We start from the raw sequence: 19,489 nt of genomic DNA, 5'->3' as shown, positions 1-19,489 counted from the left end.
CGACTGTTACAGAGACAGTACAGCTACAATACAATTTCCAATCCAATACAGTTTCAGTACAATAGGGTTGGGAGGGCCCTGTTCATAAGAGCTTACAATCTAGTAGGAGGGGCAAGTGATACAAAAGGTAATAATTGTTTAGATTGAGTTATTGGATGAAGTAGAAGGGCAGTTATGTTGAGTTGAGATAGGCTTCCCTGAAGAGATGGTTTTTAGGGATCGCTTGCAGGTGGACAGAGTAGGAGATAAGCGGACAGATTGGGGTAAGGAGGATGGGAGACACTCTGGAGAAGTCCTGGAGGCGAGCATGGGAGGAGATAATTAGAGAGCTAGAGAGCAGGTGGTCCTGAGAGGAGTGGAGAGGATGGTTTGGGTGATATTTTGAGATGAAGTCAGTGATGTAAGTTGGGGCGGAGGTGTAGATGGCTTTGTATGTTGTTGTTAGTATTTTCAATTTTATTCATTGGGTAATTGGGAGGCAGTGGAGGGATTGACAGAGAGGGGCGGCAGACACTGAACGGTTGGTTAGGTGGATGAGTCTGGCAGCAGCATTCATGATAGACTGAAGGGAGGATAGGCTGTTTAGTAGTAGGCCAACAAGGAGGGACCATGACCTTAATTAATGAGAACCTTCACAGACTCAATATATTACAGTTTACCAGTCCATATATGTGGCTGAGTTAGTTTCTGTTTTTCCTTTTTATTTTATTTTTATTTTCACCTAATGATCTTGCCAGTAATACACTTCCTGTTCTTGAGAGTCAACACTTACCCACTTTGATCTACTGTATATATGAAGGAACAGCGTTGTCACCCTTGGGCAGGAAGTGTGTGAGGACTACAGAATACCTCTGTATTTTAGGCTGTATGTGTTATAAACCAGCAGTTCTTCATGTAGAGGTAACCACTGAAGTGTTGAGGAATATTTTAAGTTCCACTGGCCACCTGATCATCAAGAACTGCTGGGTTATAACATATATACATGGCTATCTACAATACAAAACATCTCCAGCATTCAATGCAGCTGTTACATCACTGCACTGTTCCCCTTTGCTTATGACAAACTCTGTCTAATCATAGGACCTTTTCAGCGGTTCATAGGTGGATATATACGTGTATATATACTGTATATCTCAATACATAAAGAAAGAGCAGGCTAACCTTGGAAGGAAGCCTCTAAAAGGTCAAGAAGCCCAGATTCTTGACAAGGCAGATATGTGTGTAAACCAAATGTAACAAACCAAAACACAACAACCACCAAACGCTACTTATAACTAGTAAAGATAAAGCAAACATGGGTGGAGCAATTTACTGGATTGAGTTGGTCAGGTAGTCAGCAAAGAAACTCTCATCACCACAGAATTGTAGGGCTTCTTGGTTCATTTTGCTCCCTAAATGGTCATCCTCGCTCAGTATTCATTTTATCTGACAATTTTTTTTGCTTGGTATTGGTTGATGAGCTCACCAGCTGATTATCAGTGGTCCATAACATGGCGCTGGTGTTAATAGTAAAGACTTGGTCGCGAGAAGCAGTTGTGTCGTAACTGCCAATTTTCACATGCCGCACTGCACCTTCTGGGCTCAGCTGCCAGTTCACAATGTCATAAACTGCTGGCGGGTCTCCATTCTGGTCGAAGTAAAGTTCCCTACCATGACTTAGCTTCACTCTCACTTTCTTCATGTAGTGCAGGAGCTGTAGAGAGGAGGAGCAGACAGATAATAGGTTGCAGCATGGTGTTCATCAAGGTCATACACATAAATGCTGCCTCTTATTATTAATAATAGCTGATGTACAACAATGTATGTTATGTAATAATGGCTTAAAAATTACAAACTCAAGGCAAACAAGAAAAAAACATATGCAGGACGGTATCTGGGCCCTGACACAAGCCTGTCCAAAGTTTTTCTCTAAGTCATTCTTCAGTGTTCTTTTTTGGATCATTGTCAGGAGAACATTGTGCTGGCAAAGACCGCGGTTCGGACATGGATCGAGTGTCGGTTTTGTCCAGACCGTGACTGCGGAGCTGCACTGGGCTTTGGTTGTCTGACAGTAGATACATGCGATCAGTGCATCAGCAATGTGCCTGGGAACACACACCAGCAGCTATGCGTTGTAGTGCAGCTGCTGGTGTCAATGCAGTCTAAATGTGCTGTATGGACAAGGACTGTCTGGACCTCTGCTCGCTGAAAATTTTACTCACCGGACCTCCTTGAATTTTAATTCACTACCCCGCGTCTAGTGTAAAGGCACTCTGTAGGATTGGTTTATATGGTGGGACTATTAGCATAGCCAGCTGATAAACTAAGCCTCCATGGTCCATAGGTACCATAACAGACAATAACTTCACATAATCCTTGCACAGTATCGTTGGACCCTGCAAAGGTTCATATGAATGTTTTGATTCATGTAGATCTAGTCAGTGACACCTCCTACAGTGTCTATGCCTGGGGATTGGCCAAATAGGCACCACTTCCATGTGTGTGTGTGTGTGTGTGTGTGTTGAAGGGGAGACATGCCTAATCCTATGCACATCTAGCTTTATACTTAACTGGGAGACAGGTTTTCATATAGGGTCTATGAAGAGTGTCTGTTGGCTGCTAATCTGAAATATGTAAAAGTGGATATACTTAATAAGGGGAGGGTGAGGGTGGCTGTTCAGGTTAGGTTGTTGGTCCTCTAGTTATTCTTACAAGCACACAATTTAAATTGCAATTCTACCTGCCATGGTTTGAAACCCAAAATGTCTGCACACTTGCTCAGTGGAAAGGGTCCTTCTCCATCCTTGCAGCTTTTTAAATCTTCCAAGGCTTTAGCAATTACATGTACTGCTGTGTAGACATTGTAGGTCGCTCTTAAGGCAGAGACATCATTAAAACTGTTCTTGACGCTTCTCAGGTCTTCCATTCCTGTGCAAGCACTTCTCAAATTCTCCAAAGTCCCAGTCAAGTTTGCATCAATAAATTTGCAGTTGAATGCCTCCTCCCAAAACAACTTTGCCCATTGCCTCCCCAAGGTCATGGACGGGTGGACGTTATTCAGAAACTCTCCAAACTCCAAAATAGTCCCGCTGTAGAAAGTCAAACCAATGGTGCCATTAAGAAGCCTAGAAAATCGACCCTTTGAGAAAAGACTGGAAGTCGACCAGGCTTCACTGGCAACGAACATCTTCTCTGTGATGTTCTGTTTCAACATCTCATCTAGGATAGGAAGAAGATCAATAGGTGGGGAGAAGGCAACTACAACCTTAACTGTTGAACTCTTAATGACGTCAACAATATGTGGGGCGTTGTGGTTGGGCTGGCTGGTAATAATATTCTCAGAAAAGGCCACACATGCTTTGGCTCGGACTAGTGCCTGTCTCACCAGCTGAATCCCTTGTTGACCGTAGTCATTGTCTACTGCTAATAACCCCACCCATGTCCATCCAAACTGCAACACCAACTGAGCAAGACCTTGAGATTGGAAGATGTCACTGGAAACAGTTCTGAAGAAGGAAGGGAATTTAGTCCGGTCACTCAAAATGGGACTGGTAGAGAAATGACTGATCTATTGAAATAAGAAATGAAAATAAGTATTGGGACTTTGAAAGTATTTATCTACTTACTATAGTTACTGTAAGTTTAAAGCTACAATAAGCAGCACTGTGCCTAAGAGCTTACAATCTTATGTGATTAATGCAAGCTTCAGTAGACATTAGTAGATTGGTAAACTTGAATGTCACTGCAACACAAATAATTGTTATTAAGGAATGAGTAAATCTATCAGAGCAAATCAGAACTCTTGGCAAATCGAACTAATTTGCTCAGGGTCGGGATTATTCTAGTAGTAATAGATTGCTTCTTGGGGAAATATGTTTTACTCAAATGAAGTAATTTGAGTAATCTGCTTCAGTCCAGGCTTTCAGAGTAGCAGCGGGCTCCAATCACAAAAGCAGGTATAGTATTTCCTTATAAGGGTAGTGATGTTATCAGGGCCGGATTTCCCACAAGGCCACCAAGGCCCGGCCTCAGGGGAGCAGGGAGTAGAAAGGCAACAGGGGTGTGGAATTCCTATTGCCCGACACCCGAGACATGCAGGTATTTTTTTTCTACATTTAGCCCTGCTTTGGGCAAGCAGAACTAAATGTAGAGCAGGGAAGTTGCCGCTCATTTTGTACACGTGATCTCGGTGATGTCACCGAGATCACTTGTATGTAGCCTGCAGGTCAAAAAGTAAATTGAGAAACCTGGCCTTGGGGCAGCAGAGAGTGTAAATCCGGCCCTGGATGTTATATAGGGAATGCATCTTAGAAGTAAGTCCATTTATTTTCTGAGTTTCTTTTATAGCTTTAGAACATCATATTGAGTTGTGTTAATGTTCTGAAAGCTTACAGGAGGAAAATAACCTTACCACGGTGATAATGCTCATTCACAGTCAGTGAGCAGGTAGGGGACACAGCAAGCTACAAGGGGGAAATGTAGTCAATCATCTGGCAATGCAGTGTAGTACTCAGAGGTATATTTACAAGAAAAAGTGCCCCTGGCATCTTGCCCAGCTCCTAGCAACCAATGTGGTCACTGGTTGCCATGGGTTGGAAGCTGGCCAGTGTGTCCCAGGGTACTAAGAGCTGGACAGGGAGATTTGTAAGGGCCATACACATCTCCCTGCCCAGCTCTTATCAACCCGGGACACTCTGGCTGGCATCACACCTGCATACACATTTACCCTCCCACTCTGGTTGAGCCGAGTGGGAAGATGTGTATGGCCCTTAACCATCTGCCTGTCCAGCAACTAGGGATGCTCTGGCCGGCGTCCCTCCCAGCTCCTGGCAACCAGTGAAATCATTGGTTGCCAGGAGCTGGGTGGGATGCTGGCCAGGGAACCTGTAAGGTCCCTAAACAAATGTAAATGGCACTCCCCTGCAATAGGAAATTGGTATACTTAACTCTCTGGCAACCCATTTCTTCTACCTCCCCTCAATCCAGCACTGCAACCTCCATTAGACTCTTTGTCATTTCACACTTTTAGAATGGACACAGCAGTGATGTATGCTTGGAAGATGTAGCCACGGTGTTCAATGTCAAAGAGCTTTACAGAGGCTACAGCACTTGAACTGTAGGAAGGTTGGAGACATGGGCTACCAGAAACATGAGTGCAATATCTCTTTTATTGCAGGGGATGGCTGTTTGCATTTGCTTAGAGACCTGACAGGGTCTCTTTAATTGCAATGGTCTTCAAGAAGGTCCAATGTATATAAATATCTGATATATACCTGAGGAAATCTGTACAAGCCAAGAATATGTGCCACAAGTATGGAATGTGTAGAAACAGACGGTCCAATCACAGCACTAAGAGGAACCTCCAGAATACAGCGGTAGTTGGGGATGGATGTTTGGCTTCCACTCAGTAACTCTAATGTGCCCTGTAAGTCCTGGTGAAGCACATCGCAGGAATCATAAGCTTGAAATCCCAAGGTTAGATTCGACAGGATACTGGGATTGCTATTAATCTCTTCAACTGCAAACAGTATGGATTGAAATTGCTGATAATTCTCAAAATGGAACCTTCAAAGAAAAAAGGTAAAAATGAAACATGGAACTCCAGAACCTACAGCTAAATACACTTTTTCAAGGCCACCATCAAGGCAGTAGAGGAGCTATTCAAGTAGGCAAACCCTCACCAGGTTTTCAGCATTGGAACCAAATCCCTGCTGTTGTGTTTGAGCCGGGCAGTATCTCTATTCCATTACTCAATAACAACTGCAAAAAGCAATAAATGAAGTACGTTTATTTCATCATTATAACCTGTATCATCATCCAACATGTTTTGGGGCTCTGAAGGCCAAAAATGCACCAGCATCCGGTTTTTGCAGCCTTGCATGCCAATTGCTAGAGCATTTTAACACACAAGAAAATAATTTCCACCCCTCCCTTCCAAAAGGACATCTCTTTCATCCAGCACTTTAAAGCTCTAAAGAAGGAACCACCTCAGAACCACCCATAAGGCATTGATCTGTTGACATGGATTTTTTTTTAAATTAAATAAACTTACTTGGAAACTCACTGATTGAGCACCCCAAAAGGCCAGTTTGTGTGTAAGAGCTTCCTTACTGGAGCTATTGTTCAAAACACAGACTTTTCTCCTCACTGTGAGAGCCAGTGCTTCTGACCAATACCAACGGTACAACCCAGCTGTATGGCCTAATTCATATCAGTGTCAAAACAGAGTGCTTGGCAGGCATTTGTAAACACCAACCAAGTGCCTACAACTTCTGGCCTGGAAAAGCAGAACTGCATTGTTCCAAATCTATAAAATGTCAACAACAATCTTCTGTATATTAAAGGAGAACTATGGGGTTAGGGCTTTTCCCCATAGTTCTAATTAAGGGTTACAGGAGGACACAAAATAGCATCCTCCTGTTACCCAAAGCTCAGTATACCGCGAGCTACAGCTCGCAGTATACTGAGATGCCACAGCCTGGAACGAATCCAGACAATGCTGTCTGGATCCACCCAGCTGCGTGAGTGACAGCTGGCTCTGCCTATCTAGAGGCAGAGCCAGCTGTACCCGACCCCTCCCCCGTCCGTTCCGCCAGTCAGCCCTGGAGGATCACACAGGGGAGGGGGGAGAATCCCTGCAGGGAGCCGTGAGTGACAGTCACGGCTCTCTGCAGGGACAGGATCGAAAAGTGAGCGAGCGGGCCTGTGACAGTTTCATTGTCACATGTCGGCTCGAACTATGAGGGTGAGTGATTTTCACTCGCCTCATAGTTCTCCTTTAAGGATATCTTTCATGAGGGTGTATTCTTATATGCTATTGTTTCCTACACAGGGGTAGGGGGAGTTATTAAAACATTTTAAACTCTATTGTGTGAAACATCTGAATGGTTGTAGGTCCCTTGTGCCCTGCATTCCTTTAGGCAATCCATGTTTATTGCCAGCACTATAGACATAATTTATTGCTGTCCTGCACAGAGGTTGATGTGATTGACCTTGGAGGCCAAGCCTGTTAATATGCTGTATGGATTTATTGACTTATTTCTCAGCTGACTTTACAGTCATAGCTGTGGGATGATCAGAGAAAGTTAGCAGTGAAACAATCTTAGTAATTTACATAAGAGGAATCTCAACAGACTCATGGCTTCTTTTTTTGTACAGCTATGTACAAAAAGAAGAAGCCATAAGTCTGCTGAGATTCCTCTTATGTAAATGGATATTTTTCCTTTCAGGGTCATTAAAAAAATAAAAATACTAGCAGCCATAGGAATTTATTTGGGCAAGCAGGTCAGCCCGGGATAAAAATTATGGCCATTCAGCACATAGGACATATCCACAGCATGAGCTCAAAAGCAAACATTGTGTATGGTAGGTCCACCCCTACTCTCTACTTACATTGTGCAGGTGGTTCCGGGTGGCCTTTCAGTGTAATCAACTTTCTGGTAGACTTTGTCAAGATGGAGAGGCAGCAAAACTCCAAACATGATATCCCCTGGCTGTGTGACTCCATCAAGCTGCGTTATATCCATTCGGCACCTCTGATCCATAGAGTATAATACTAGAACTAAGTGAGGCAGAAGGAGGATCCAGATCAAGACATATAGACTGAACATAATATTTGTGTCAGTTGAAAGACATCTCCTGTTAACGTAATGACAGGTGAATCATATGAAAGGGTCAGTTTACGGCAAACATTTTTTTTTTAAAACAAGTGAGGAAAACAATTATGTAAAATTGTGCGGAATGGTTTGGGTCAATGGAGCTTAAATAGAAAAAAAAAAAAACCTGAGCCATTTGTTTAAAAAAATCTTCCATGGATACTACAATAGAAAGTTGGGTATTGGTGGCACTAGCAGTCAAGGAACAGTTGCGCATGGAACAGCAGATATAGCTGTTCCCTTTGCCCCAGAAGCCTTTTGGAAACCTTTGGTCCCAGAAGCCTTTTGGAAAGCTGAACCATGAAAAATAATAATGCTAAAATTCGGATTTGGCCAAGAAAATTCTTGAAAATGTTTCCAAATTCTGAATCAACTCTAGAGGTCAGTGGTTTTTAAAACTACCAATATTTGAACTATAATTCATTGTTTATGACCTCTCTAATTGCTTTACAAACCATTTTGTGTATTACAATTTAATGAAAAATAACATTTCTTTTCCAGTTTGCAGGCACTCATAATATTCTAAAACTGGCCAATATTGTTTCTTGGTACCAAGCCAACTGTACTAAGTTCCTAAACTGCATCCCCACGGCTCCTGTTATCAACTCACTGATTTTCTCAGAAGCCCATGAGGACTGACAACAGTTACTGCAAACATACACTTGTATTATGGACTACATTTTTGATAATTATCTACTAAAAGCTAAAAAGACTTTTAGATGGATCCTTTTTAGCATAGTGGAAAGGAATTTTTTTATGTATCCAAATCCAGTGAAGTTTAACCTTTTAATGGGATTAACTGTTGGATAAATGTCATTAGAATTCCATTGTCTGTAAACAAGGGATGCTGTGTGAGGACAGAAAGGACATGAAGACGACAGATGAGGTGTGTGATGTACACACTCTCAGCCTCTCCCTGAACAGAGATTGTCCAGCCTGTAGGACAATGATCCAAGCATTGTAAAGTAGTCACTGCTCCAAGCTCACTCTCGTGATGGACTACAATCTCAATACAAATCAGTAATCTAAACATGAGATTGTAGTCCATCCCGTGGGGGGGGGGAGCTTGGAGTGGTGACTACTTTACAACACACACAGGGACCATGGGGAACACAAGTAGCCCCCCTCCAGAAGGAAGGACAATGTCAGCACCAATTCAGAGATGATTGGAGGATCTACAGCCGAGTGATACACAAATATGATACATTTTTGTTTATATTTAAGGTTCTTGAATGTATTTTTTAGATTTAACGCCGGAGTTTAGTGTCACATTTAGGAAAGTCCACCTGGTCTTCGTTAAAGAGTGCAAATAAGTCCAACCTGATGTTGCAAGAATCACTGACCCTCATAAATTAGTTTCAGTCTTACTTAATACTTCAGAGGGAAAAAGAGCTCCCAGCTGCTAGTGCACAAACTTTTTCTTGCCCCTTGGCCAAGGTGTTGCAGAACTGCCCAACCCAATCAATAGATAAGAGGGGTGTGTTGCAGGAGTGTTTTATATTTGCTCAGTGGACAGTCTTAATGCCAATTATCCTGGCCATGTGTTACAAGGTTTCACAATCTGTAAACTAGCATATAATTTAGCAAAATGAAATTATGATTTGTTAGATACCAAATATGACAGGTCTATGTTGTATCTTCCTCTTAGGAAGTCTTATATTCTGTAATATAATATATATTATATATATACTATACTATATATACTATAATACTATAATAATATACTAACCTTCTGGACCTTGTAATATAGTCATGTTCGGTGTTATATCTTTGTCCCCATTAGGGAACCACTTTTTAGGAAGGTTATTCCATTACCATAGTAATTATTGAATATGGATAAAGTTTGTCTATGGAAAGTTCAGCTATAGGTCAGCATAGGTCAATACCCAAGCCTCACAGACATGTATTCCTAACATTGCACACACCAGACCAGTTTTTTACAGGGTCTCATTAGAAATGCTTTTAAGAACCTGAACGAGTTAAGACCTAGGATGCTCTAAGTTCCATCTAAGTAGACAGTTTTTTTTGTCAAATATGCAGTCTTCCACTTCCTCATTCTCCCCACACAGTTTTGGGTTTACTCAGACCTCACTATCATCAAAAGGTGCATGTTCCCTACTCACCATGTATCCCTGTGACTGTCTCATGTGCATGGCACTGCTCCCTTTTATCAGGGATTCTGGTGTATGCTAAGGGAAAATAAACCCTCCATGGTGTCAATCTCGTGACTGGGAATTACAGACTTTCAAAGGCCAATTACACTGATTACTGTATGCGGAGGATAGTGCAAATGTGCATTATTGTAAAAACACGACTGCTAACTGCCAGATGTGACATCAGATGGAATTATCATAAATTTTCAGTAAGTGTTCATTTTTAAGTTTGCCTAAAAGATAACTGATGCTTAAAGAAGCTGGCCTTGAGCATATAGGACAGATATAACAAGCCTATGGCCACACCACCCTGAATGTACCCAATCGTCTGATAAGGGAAGCAGGGTCAGGCAGGTTAGCACTTGCATGGGAGAACAGATATAACAAAACATTTTAATGGTATATGTAACAAACCAATGGTGAGAAAGTACCAAGCAGAACTCTAAGTAGAAGCTTGGGACTGTTCAGGTGCTACCTAAATGGATTTACATAGACACGTGTCTTATTTCAATGTGAAAATTCTCTTTTTTATTGTACATATAAGACAAAATGTATATTAAAAACTACATCATAAAGCTTGGGTACCTATGCTTCCCTTTCCCTGTGGGGCCTATACTCCCCACAAGTCCCCCTACTAACACCACCAGTTAGTATTTTTACAGACTATCATTCTATAATATCTTTGTTATTATTCCTAAGCTGTCTGAGGGGTGAAGGTGAAGTTGAATCGTCAAAATAAACTATTCCTATGGGGAAATATCAAGGAAGCAGATCCCATGGAATTCCCAAGCATGGTACCCCACTGTGGCTACAGCCATAGGAGGGCCAGAAGGACTAGGTGAATAGGTGCCATCAACACATCTGTCTGTACCAGGTTCCCCTTGATTTCACAACTGTTCAGTTTTTCAGTTGTATGTACATCTTTATTTCTATACAGCCAGATAGTACCTACAGTCAAAGTGACATAAGATTCCTCCTTTAGGTTGTCAGATCCTCACATCCATTTTAATATACAAAGATATGCACAGTAATCAATCCATCCACTCCATCCTATTACACCTTTGTTCTCGTTCCCATTCCCACACATTCTCTGATGGTCCATCTATATATGTTTCATCATATAACCACACTTGAGTTAGTAATCCCATACAACATCGCTGGCACTATCTATGGGGCATCTTCTGTGTTACAGACGGGAGGTGGTGCTGAACTACCCCCAGCTTCTCAAAAAATGTTTTGGGTAGGGATGCACCGTTACCAGTTCAGATACCAGTGCCGATACTTGGCATTTTCATGAGAACTACCGGGGGTTGCAGCGGTTGCAGCTGGGACCGGGCTCTGGCGCTCCACCACTGTCCTGAAATCATTAGTCTGTATTGTTTTATAAAAACTGTCACGTGACTATAATCAAAAATGTATCAGTACTTCTATCTGTGAGGACTTGGGCAGGTATCAGTACTTGTACTCGCAAAACTGCAAAACTGGTATCGGCGCATCCTTTTATATATGTTTATAAAAACAAAATCGTACATTAAAACAGAGATGTACAAATCCCAGGAGCTTCGTGTGCTCCTTACACATGACAGCTGCCTCCTAACTTTTGAATTTTTCTCTAGTCTAGTCTTGAAGCTGGAAAAGTATCTGCACTTGTACTTGTACCGAGTACAGTACTTTTTTCTCTGAACATCCCTAGTTTTGGGCGTATAGGTATGAATATATAAAGGGTAAAGACATGTTTGCTGATTACATAAGCATTCTCTGCTTCCTGTTGATCCTTATCTCACCAATACGGTCTCTATTACTGCTGTGAACAATAGACTTTCTGTAGTCTCTAAAAATGTATAACACCCTAAATGTGTGAATTCTCTGCAAATAACATGACACTTCTTATTGGACTGGTCTGATTTTTTTTTCATTATTCTTGAACTTTATTAGTATTTATAAAGTATTTATCAACAAATATATTTTAAGAACTGATGGAAAACAATCGCCTGAATAAATGTCAGTCAAAGTACCGCAGCGCTGAATACTGAAAAATGGCCTGGATGGGAAGGGGGTTTAACACCGCGGATGTCAACTGGTTAATTTGTTATGTATTGTATGTTGTGCATTCAAAATGTTCTGTAGACATTTTAATGAATACAGGTATTAAAGTTAAATTATGTAGACAGACGGTAAGGACATCAGAGAGTATCAGGTGGCTGGAACAAGCTGCTCTGAGGTGTATATATTTTCCAATATTTTTTCTGTGAAAATGGGTAACAGAGACCTAAGAAAGCATGGCAGAGTTATAAAGGAACATTCCATAAGAGTTCTACTGTCTTCTGTCTTTTCTCATAAGATATTCTTTAGAGTTAATGTCAGGTCTGAACAAAATTATGAAACATTTAGGAAGAAACATACAGATGACCAAAGCCCAACTGGAAGCCAAGATAGCAAAAATCTCCATGGCCACCGTGTATTTTCCTTGGGCACTGAGGGATGCTGGGATATAAGATATCCATACACTGAGGAAGGCCAGCATGCTGAAGGTAATAAACTGGGCTTCGTTGAAGCTGTCAGGGAGTCTCCGAGCCAGGAAGGCAACCATAAAACTAATAGTGGCCAGGAGAAAGAGGTAACCCAACATGGTCCAGAAGGCAACAGGGGAGCCCTCATTACACTCAATGATGATGAACATAGGTTGACTTTGTGTGTTGTATTGTGGAAAAGGTGGAGCCATAAATAACCATGTCATACAAAGTAGGAACTGCAGTAAGAAACATACTAAAATAATCATATAGGACACTCGAGGTCTAGTCCATTTCTTTAGAGTGCTCCCTGGCCTTGTTGCCATGAAAGCAAATACCACCATAATGGTTTTGGCCAAAATACAAGAAATGCACAGAGTAAAAACCAAGCCAAATGCAACTTGACGCAGGAAGCAATTCTCAGGTTGAGGGTACCCAATAAAAGCTAACGAACATAGAAAACAAAGAGAAAGGGACCCCAGGAGGAGACAACTTAAGAAAAAGTTGTTGGCTTTTACTATGGGGGTGGATCTGTTACAAGTAAAAAGTCTCAAGATTAAGTTAGGAACTATGGATGACACAATAGCTGTGGCTGCCAAAGTTGACCCTAATGGGTCATGGAAAGAGAGGATCTCAACTCGTTTTTGAAGGCAATTGGATTTTTCCAGATTCGGCCATTCATTCCATGGACACTTGAAGCAATCAAGAGAATCTGAAACAGACAAGAAATAAGGCATTGCTCTATTAATTAGTTTCTGACCTTGTATGAGGAGAGATATTTCTACTCAAGTATTTAAGAGTGGAAATGTAATACAGGGGGGTAACTGAGAAACCACAAATGGGCATATGTATCTATGTATTCTGCTTCTAGGAATGCTAGTTGCTACTCAAGTTCCTCCTCACCAAACCTATCAAACCATTCCCTTATAAAGTATAAAGCTGGCTTTGTTTACAGGAGAACAGTAATGGTGGAACAGGTAAAACAGAAAATGACCTTCACCAACCTGTTGTCACAAGGCTGGAAGAACACAATCAGGACCGGATTTACTCTCTCTTCTGCCCCAAAGCCAGGTTCCTCAATGCACCCCCCTACCCGCCAACCCCCACCCCTGTGGAGAATGGCAGACCTGCAGGCTGCATACAAGTGATCTCAGTGACATCGCCGGGATCACTTGTACAAAACAAACGGCCTCTTCCCTGCTGTACATTTAGCTCTGCTTGCCCAAAGCAGGGCTAAATGTAGAAAACAACTACCCGTCCGGTGCCCAGAACTGCATGTCCCAGGCATCGGGAGATAGGAATTCAACACCTCTGCTGCCCCTCTACTCCCTGCTGCCCCAAGTCCGGGCCTTGGTTGGCCTTGTGGGAAATCCGGCCCCGAGAACCATTGTCTAAAATGTCTATGTATGCTGTACCATTAGCAGCACCCTTTACTGGAAACAACTAAACTCACTTGAATACTTTCTCATCATGGTAAATGGTAATGCTCATCACGTTAAATGCTCTGGGGACCCTCTGTGGCTTTAATACTGCTTTTAGCTTACCAGTTTGGTTTGAGATATCTCCTTGTGGGCAGGGGACACACTGAAAACAGCAAGCAGCCTGTCCACTCTTAGCAGCTTTTCTATATCCTGGTTGACAACTCTCACTGCATACTGACACAGGAACCTAGGAAAGCATTGGAGTTAAAATGCACCTTTAATTCTGGGATAAACCAACAATAAAAAAAACAATTTTGATTAAAAAAAAACAATTTCATTTTTTTTCAGCTATGGAGGTTATCGGTTATTTTGGTAAACACAAAATTCCAGGAAAACAGCTAAATACACATTTAAAACATAAAGAGTACACATGTATTGTTTTTTACCTGCCAAGGGGTATGTAATTCTATGCAGCCAAATTTACATTTATTCTGACACTGTGCAGTCAGAGAGGTGTTTTTAAGTGAATGCCTAGCTGGGTTAAAGGGCTATGTGGCCAAGGTGGACAGGAAAGTATGCCTGGTGTCCACTTTGACATTCCTTACCTTTTGACCTTTTGTGGACCACAACAAAAGGCTTGAGTTAATGGTAAAGACCTGACCAGGATCAGCTGTGGTGTCATAACTGCCAACCTTGACCTGTGTTATACTCCCTTCTGGGGTCATCTGCCAATTCACAATGTCATAGACGGCTGGTGGGTCTCCATTCACATCAAAGTAAAGCTCTCTCCCACTGCTCAAATCGACCTTCACCCTCTTCATATAATACAGCAGCTGTACGATTTATGAGAAAGAATAATGTGTTGCATGATATATTATGTTTACAATGATGTAACAGTTAAAACCCAATTTTATAATTCATACTGTGTCATACACTGGCATGTTGGGAGCATTTTTACCCTTTTTATAACTAGGTGAATCTAATAAACAAGAATAGAGCTTTCATTTAATATTACGGCCCTGGTCTTCAAGGCGGATGTGTAAATCCACCTTTATTCCCTTATATACATTATCTACTGTAAAGAAATAACTGATTGTAACACAATGCCCTTTCATACTCTGGTTCCTTAATGGGAGAAACACCCTTCATTGTTATCACCTGTAAGGAACGTAATGCCAGAATGCATTAATGTGTATCCTTATAGGCAAAGTGGCACTTTACTCAAGGTCACCACTGGACGTGTGTCTGCTCACATGAATGCGCTTGTTCTGATTTGTCTTTCACTGTAAGTACATGGGCGTACAGGTACACCTGATGCTGGTGCCAAATAACTTATTAAGCTTAGTAAGGTCTGAGTTTAGTACTGAATGATCTTCAGTAGTAAAATCTGACCTGCCTCCGGTTTCTAGATAACCTGTTATCTCCGGCTTCCTCTGTGACCTAGAATACGAAGGATTCTTTGCACAACCGGACATGGGACAACTGTTTACTCAGTTCCTTAAAATGATCCAAGATACAGCACTTGGGCATTGAGTCTTGTACTGTTTAATACACCAAGGAGGATGTTTTCCACAGTTTTGTCATTTTCCTGATACTTCTCTGCCAGCAAGATAAACCAGACCATCACCCGGCCATAGTGGATGGGTATGCGAACTAAGATGCACCTGGAGCTGGTTGTTTGTGTTCTTCTCAGACCTGTTTCCTAAACCCAACCTGGTTTGTTGCCTCATTGCCACCAACTTCCTTTTCTTCACCACAGATATGTCTGCTGTATTTTTTTGTGCTTGTTTTCTTTTGCTGTCTGTGCCATGTCAGGGAGATTCCTCTCCTTCAATTCCTGAGCCAGAGGTGTAACAGCAATTGTGAGAAAATGTTCACAAAGTGAGGGAAATCCCTTTCTTTTAGACAGCTGTAACCTTTCTAAAAGAGAGGTATCCCCATTGGAAAATTTCCCCTATATTCATGCTCTGATGAACACCCTAAAGTTTTACATTTCTCATCACTTTTTGTCGCCATGACAATGCTCACTGGGATATTTAGAGAGGGAGAGTCCACCTAACTGGAACACAGACAGTAATAAGACGAGACAGAGATGCTAATCCAAAAGGGAGTCCTACGAAGTGATCTGTTCAGCAGTAAACTCCAAGCAGGAACATCGCATAGCATACATTTAATACATCAAGAATATCCAAGTGGGCAAAATTAGAATCTATCTATCTATCTATCTATCTATCTATCTATCTATCTATCTATCTATCTATCTATCTATCTATCTATCTATCTTTCTGTGTTAAATGACCATCTATTTACACTATATGGCCAAAAGCATGTGGACAACCCTCAAAATGATTAAGCTCAGGTGTTTCCAATGAAAGGTACAGTAATTATACAAAATTGTAGCAAATTGTGCTCTTCCAACCCTGTGGCAACCATTTGGGTAAAGCCTGTTTCTGTTCCACAATGATTATCTCTCTGTGCACAAAGCCAGTTACATAGAGACATACAGTAGTTTGATGAGTTTGGTGTAGAGGAAATAGAGTGATCTGCACACAGTCCTAACCTCAACCCCACCGAACACCTTTGGTTTGCCATTTGTGAGTCAGGTCTTTTCAGCTAACATCAGTATCTAACCTTACAAATTGTCAGAATTGGCACAAATTTCCATAGAGACACTGCAAAATCTTGTGCAAAGTCTTCTCAGAGAAGTTGAAGTGGCTGTTATAGCTGCAAATGGGGCCCAATTCCATATTAATACTCATGGTTTTGGAATAGGACGTGATGTTCAGGTGTCCACAAACTTTTGGCCTTTGATGTATATACTAGAGTGTTAACACATAGTTACCTGCCAGGAGGTAAAACTGTGCATATTTGCACAACTGCCATGAGAGAACGGACCTTCTGCTTTGCGGCAGTGTTGGAGATCCTGCAAAGCTTTAGCCACAGCATGAACTGCAGTGTAGATGTTGTAGGCCACCCGTAAATTGGAGACATCATTGTAGCTGTTCTTGATGCTCCCTAAACTCTCTTCTCCAGTGCAAACGTTTCCTTGGCTTGGCAAATTCTCACCATTTGGAAACTTGCAGCTGAATGCTTCCTCCCAAAATGACTTCACCAAATTTCCTCCCAGGGTCATGTTAGGATGGATCTTGTAGAGATATTCACGAAACCCTGGAATTCCCTCGCTGTAAAAAGCTAAGCCAACTGTTCCGGCAAGGAGATGAGAGAAGGCTCCTATGTACTGCAAAGTAGTTGTGGACCACCCTTCGCTGGCAACAAATGTTTTTCCAGTGATGTTTTGCTTTGTCATCTCACCAAGAATAGGCAGCAAATCAAGACCAGCCGAGAAGACAACGATAATTCTTGCTGTTGATTCCTTTATCACTTTTACTATTCGTGGAGCATTGCGGTCCTGCTTGCTGGTCAAAATATTCTCGGTGAAGGCCACACAGGCTCCAGCCTTGGTTAACTCCTGTTTGACTAGCTGGATTCCTTGTTGTCCGTAGTCATTGTCTACAGCCAGAAGACCAATCCACAGCCAATGAAAGTGCAGAGCTAGCTCGGCCAGGCCTTTGGATTGAAATGCATCGCTTGGCACGGTTCGAAAGAAGGAAGGGAATTTTATACGATTACTCAAGAGGGAACTTGTGGCATAATGGCTGATCTGTAGAAGAAAAGTAAAAAGTGTCTAGAGACTTGTACTCCATCTTCATGTGCTTCAGTTTCCCTAATATATTGAATAAACAATGGAGACAGCAAGCATGCCATATATACAAGATGATGTAATTTTACGTTGGCCACACAAGTGTACTTATTTTAATAACACATAATCCAGAGGGGCTCTTAATTTAAAAGTAAAGGGAATCCTGACTGCTGGAAGCAAGGCGTTGTGAAGGGTGGTCCTGCTTAGTACATATCTAATATATCTAGACACAAGAAAAATGTATTACATTTCAGCACAACAGCCCCTCGCGCCTCAGCGAGCTTGGAGCGGTGACTACTGTGCAACACCCACAGGGACCATGGGGAACAGACATAGCCCCCATCCAGAAGGAAGGACAGTGTCAGGACCGATGCAGAGATGATTTGAAGATCTACAGCCGAGTGATACACAAATAAGATACATTGTTGTTAATACTTGAATACATTTTAAAGGTTTAACTCCTAAGTTTAGTGTCACTTTCAAAACTATTGACGCCTTTGGATTTGCATGACAACCATGACATATAGGTAACAGGGACGTGCGGTCAGGGGAAGCAGGTGAGGCAGAGCCTCACCTAGTATTATGGAGGAAAAAGCTGTCAGCTTAAAGTCTGAAGCTGACAACCTTTTCTCCATTCAGATCAGCTTGTAACAGGTTACAGAGCAGGGAAATCCTCCCTACTGTGTAACCTGTCACAGACGGAGCGCTGCGTGTTAATTACAGGCAGAGCTGCATCCGGGTTTTGACAGCTAGTTAGGTTGCACAGCAGCGGGCTTCCCCACTGCCTGTGTAACCTAACATAGTGAGACCAGAGTTGTCACAGCCTGTACTCTGTGTTAGAGGCATGAGCTCTGTGGATGGTTTAGACCAATGGCAAAGGGCCATTGGTCCAAGCTGTCCATTAAAAAAAACAAGAAAAAAAAACCCACTGAGGACATCGATCTCGATACCTCACCAGTGACTCATCAATGACAACAAGTGAGGGACATGGAGACTCCTACATTTCTCCTCCCATCTTGACTTCCACCCTCCTCCCTCCCTCCTCCACACATAGCTTGGTTACGGATTGGGGACAGGGGCTTTAGCGGGATGGGGGAGAAGATTTAGTGCAATGGGGGTGGAGCTTTTGTGTGCTGGGGCGTGGCTGAAAAATGCTTCACCCAGCATGGAAGGCACCGTACATCACCGATAGGTAACCAATGCAGCCTCCAGATTCTCTCTGTACAGTTTCCCTTTAAATTACCCTAATATGTTTGATAAGAAAGTTTGTTACCTGAGGGTAGCGATAGAGCCCCAGAATATTGGCAACAGCTATAGAGTGGGTGGAGGAAGCTGAGCCAATAAAAGCGCTGAGAGGAGCATTGTGTAGACATTGGTAGTTGGGGATGGCCACATTGCTTCCAGTTAGCACTTGTAGAGTTGCGGCTGTGTTCACAGGTATCACCCCACAAGTGTCATACCACTGGAGACCCAGGGTTATATTGGGTAGAAGGTTCTCATTTCTGTTTATCTCATCTACAGCAAATAACAGGGCTTGAAGCTGCTGGAAATAGCCAAAGTGAAGCCTTGTGGAGACAAAAGAAGAAACCTTTATTAAGAGATAATACTTGTGTTGGAAGGTATAAGTACATGATGTTGGGGACAGGGCCGGATTCACTCTCTCTGGATGTTTATGTGTAAAGTTGGATATCTTTAGCCCAAATGACCCAGTGAGGAAGTCTTTTAGGAGCAGCCCAAGTCTATATCACACTTAAGCTGGAGGTATACAAATGCAGTCAACCTTGGTAAGGGGCAAGCAGGGGTGACTGGGGTGGAATCTCATTCTTATGCAATAGTTACACTAGCACAAAGTGCCACTTACAATGTACAGGTCGGAGACAGAGGCCTGGAAGTAAATGAAAGGTACTGGTAGACATCGGCAACACGAACTGGCAACATTGCCCCCAATATTACATCTCCCGGTTGTACAATGCCATTAAGCCGCATAACTTCCATTCGACACTGGGAGTCTTCACCGTACAAAGGTGGAAGAAAGGGGGTCAGGAGAAAAGCCCAGAGACCGCAGTGTAAC

General features: G+C 42.2%; 2 protein-coding genes across 2 annotated transcripts in view; both read right to left on the bottom strand.

Annotated features, from left to right (window-relative positions):
• The window catches only part of LOC108790664 (extracellular calcium-sensing receptor-like), a 10,666-nt gene extending 3,161 nt beyond the window's left edge, over nucleotides 1–7,505 (bottom strand). The window contains exons 1-4 of the mRNA XM_018560976.1: nucleotides 7,372–7,505; nucleotides 5,253–5,544; nucleotides 2,720–3,547; nucleotides 1,466–1,693 (exon numbers count right to left, since the gene is read on the bottom strand). Coding sequence (XP_018416478.1) covers nucleotides 1,466–1,693; nucleotides 2,720–3,547; nucleotides 5,253–5,544; nucleotides 7,372–7,505 — 1,482 coding nt within the window. The remainder of the gene's footprint in view (nucleotides 1–1,465; nucleotides 1,694–2,719; nucleotides 3,548–5,252; nucleotides 5,545–7,371) is intronic.
• A 4,596-nt stretch (nucleotides 7,506–12,101) lies between these two features.
• On the bottom strand, nucleotides 12,102–19,394 carry LOC108790663 (extracellular calcium-sensing receptor-like). The gene is made up of 6 exons (XM_018560974.1): nucleotides 19,372–19,394; nucleotides 18,692–18,983; nucleotides 16,561–17,379; nucleotides 14,324–14,551; nucleotides 13,842–13,965; nucleotides 12,102–13,009 (listed from the first exon to the last, which is right to left on the bottom strand). The coding sequence occupies exons 1-6, from the start codon at nucleotides 19,392–19,394 to the stop codon at nucleotides 12,102–12,104; spliced, it is 2,394 nt and encodes a 797-aa protein (XP_018416476.1).
• Nucleotides 19,395–19,489: the final 95 nt, after the last annotated feature.

This window comes from Nanorana parkeri, unplaced genomic scaffold, assembly GCF_000935625.1.
Source record: "Nanorana parkeri isolate BGI_ZX_2015 unplaced genomic scaffold, ASM93562v1 scaffold491, whole genome shotgun sequence".
NCBI lineage: Eukaryota > Metazoa > Chordata > Amphibia > Anura > Dicroglossidae > Nanorana > Nanorana parkeri.
This window is presented reverse-complemented; position numbering and strand designations above follow the sequence as displayed.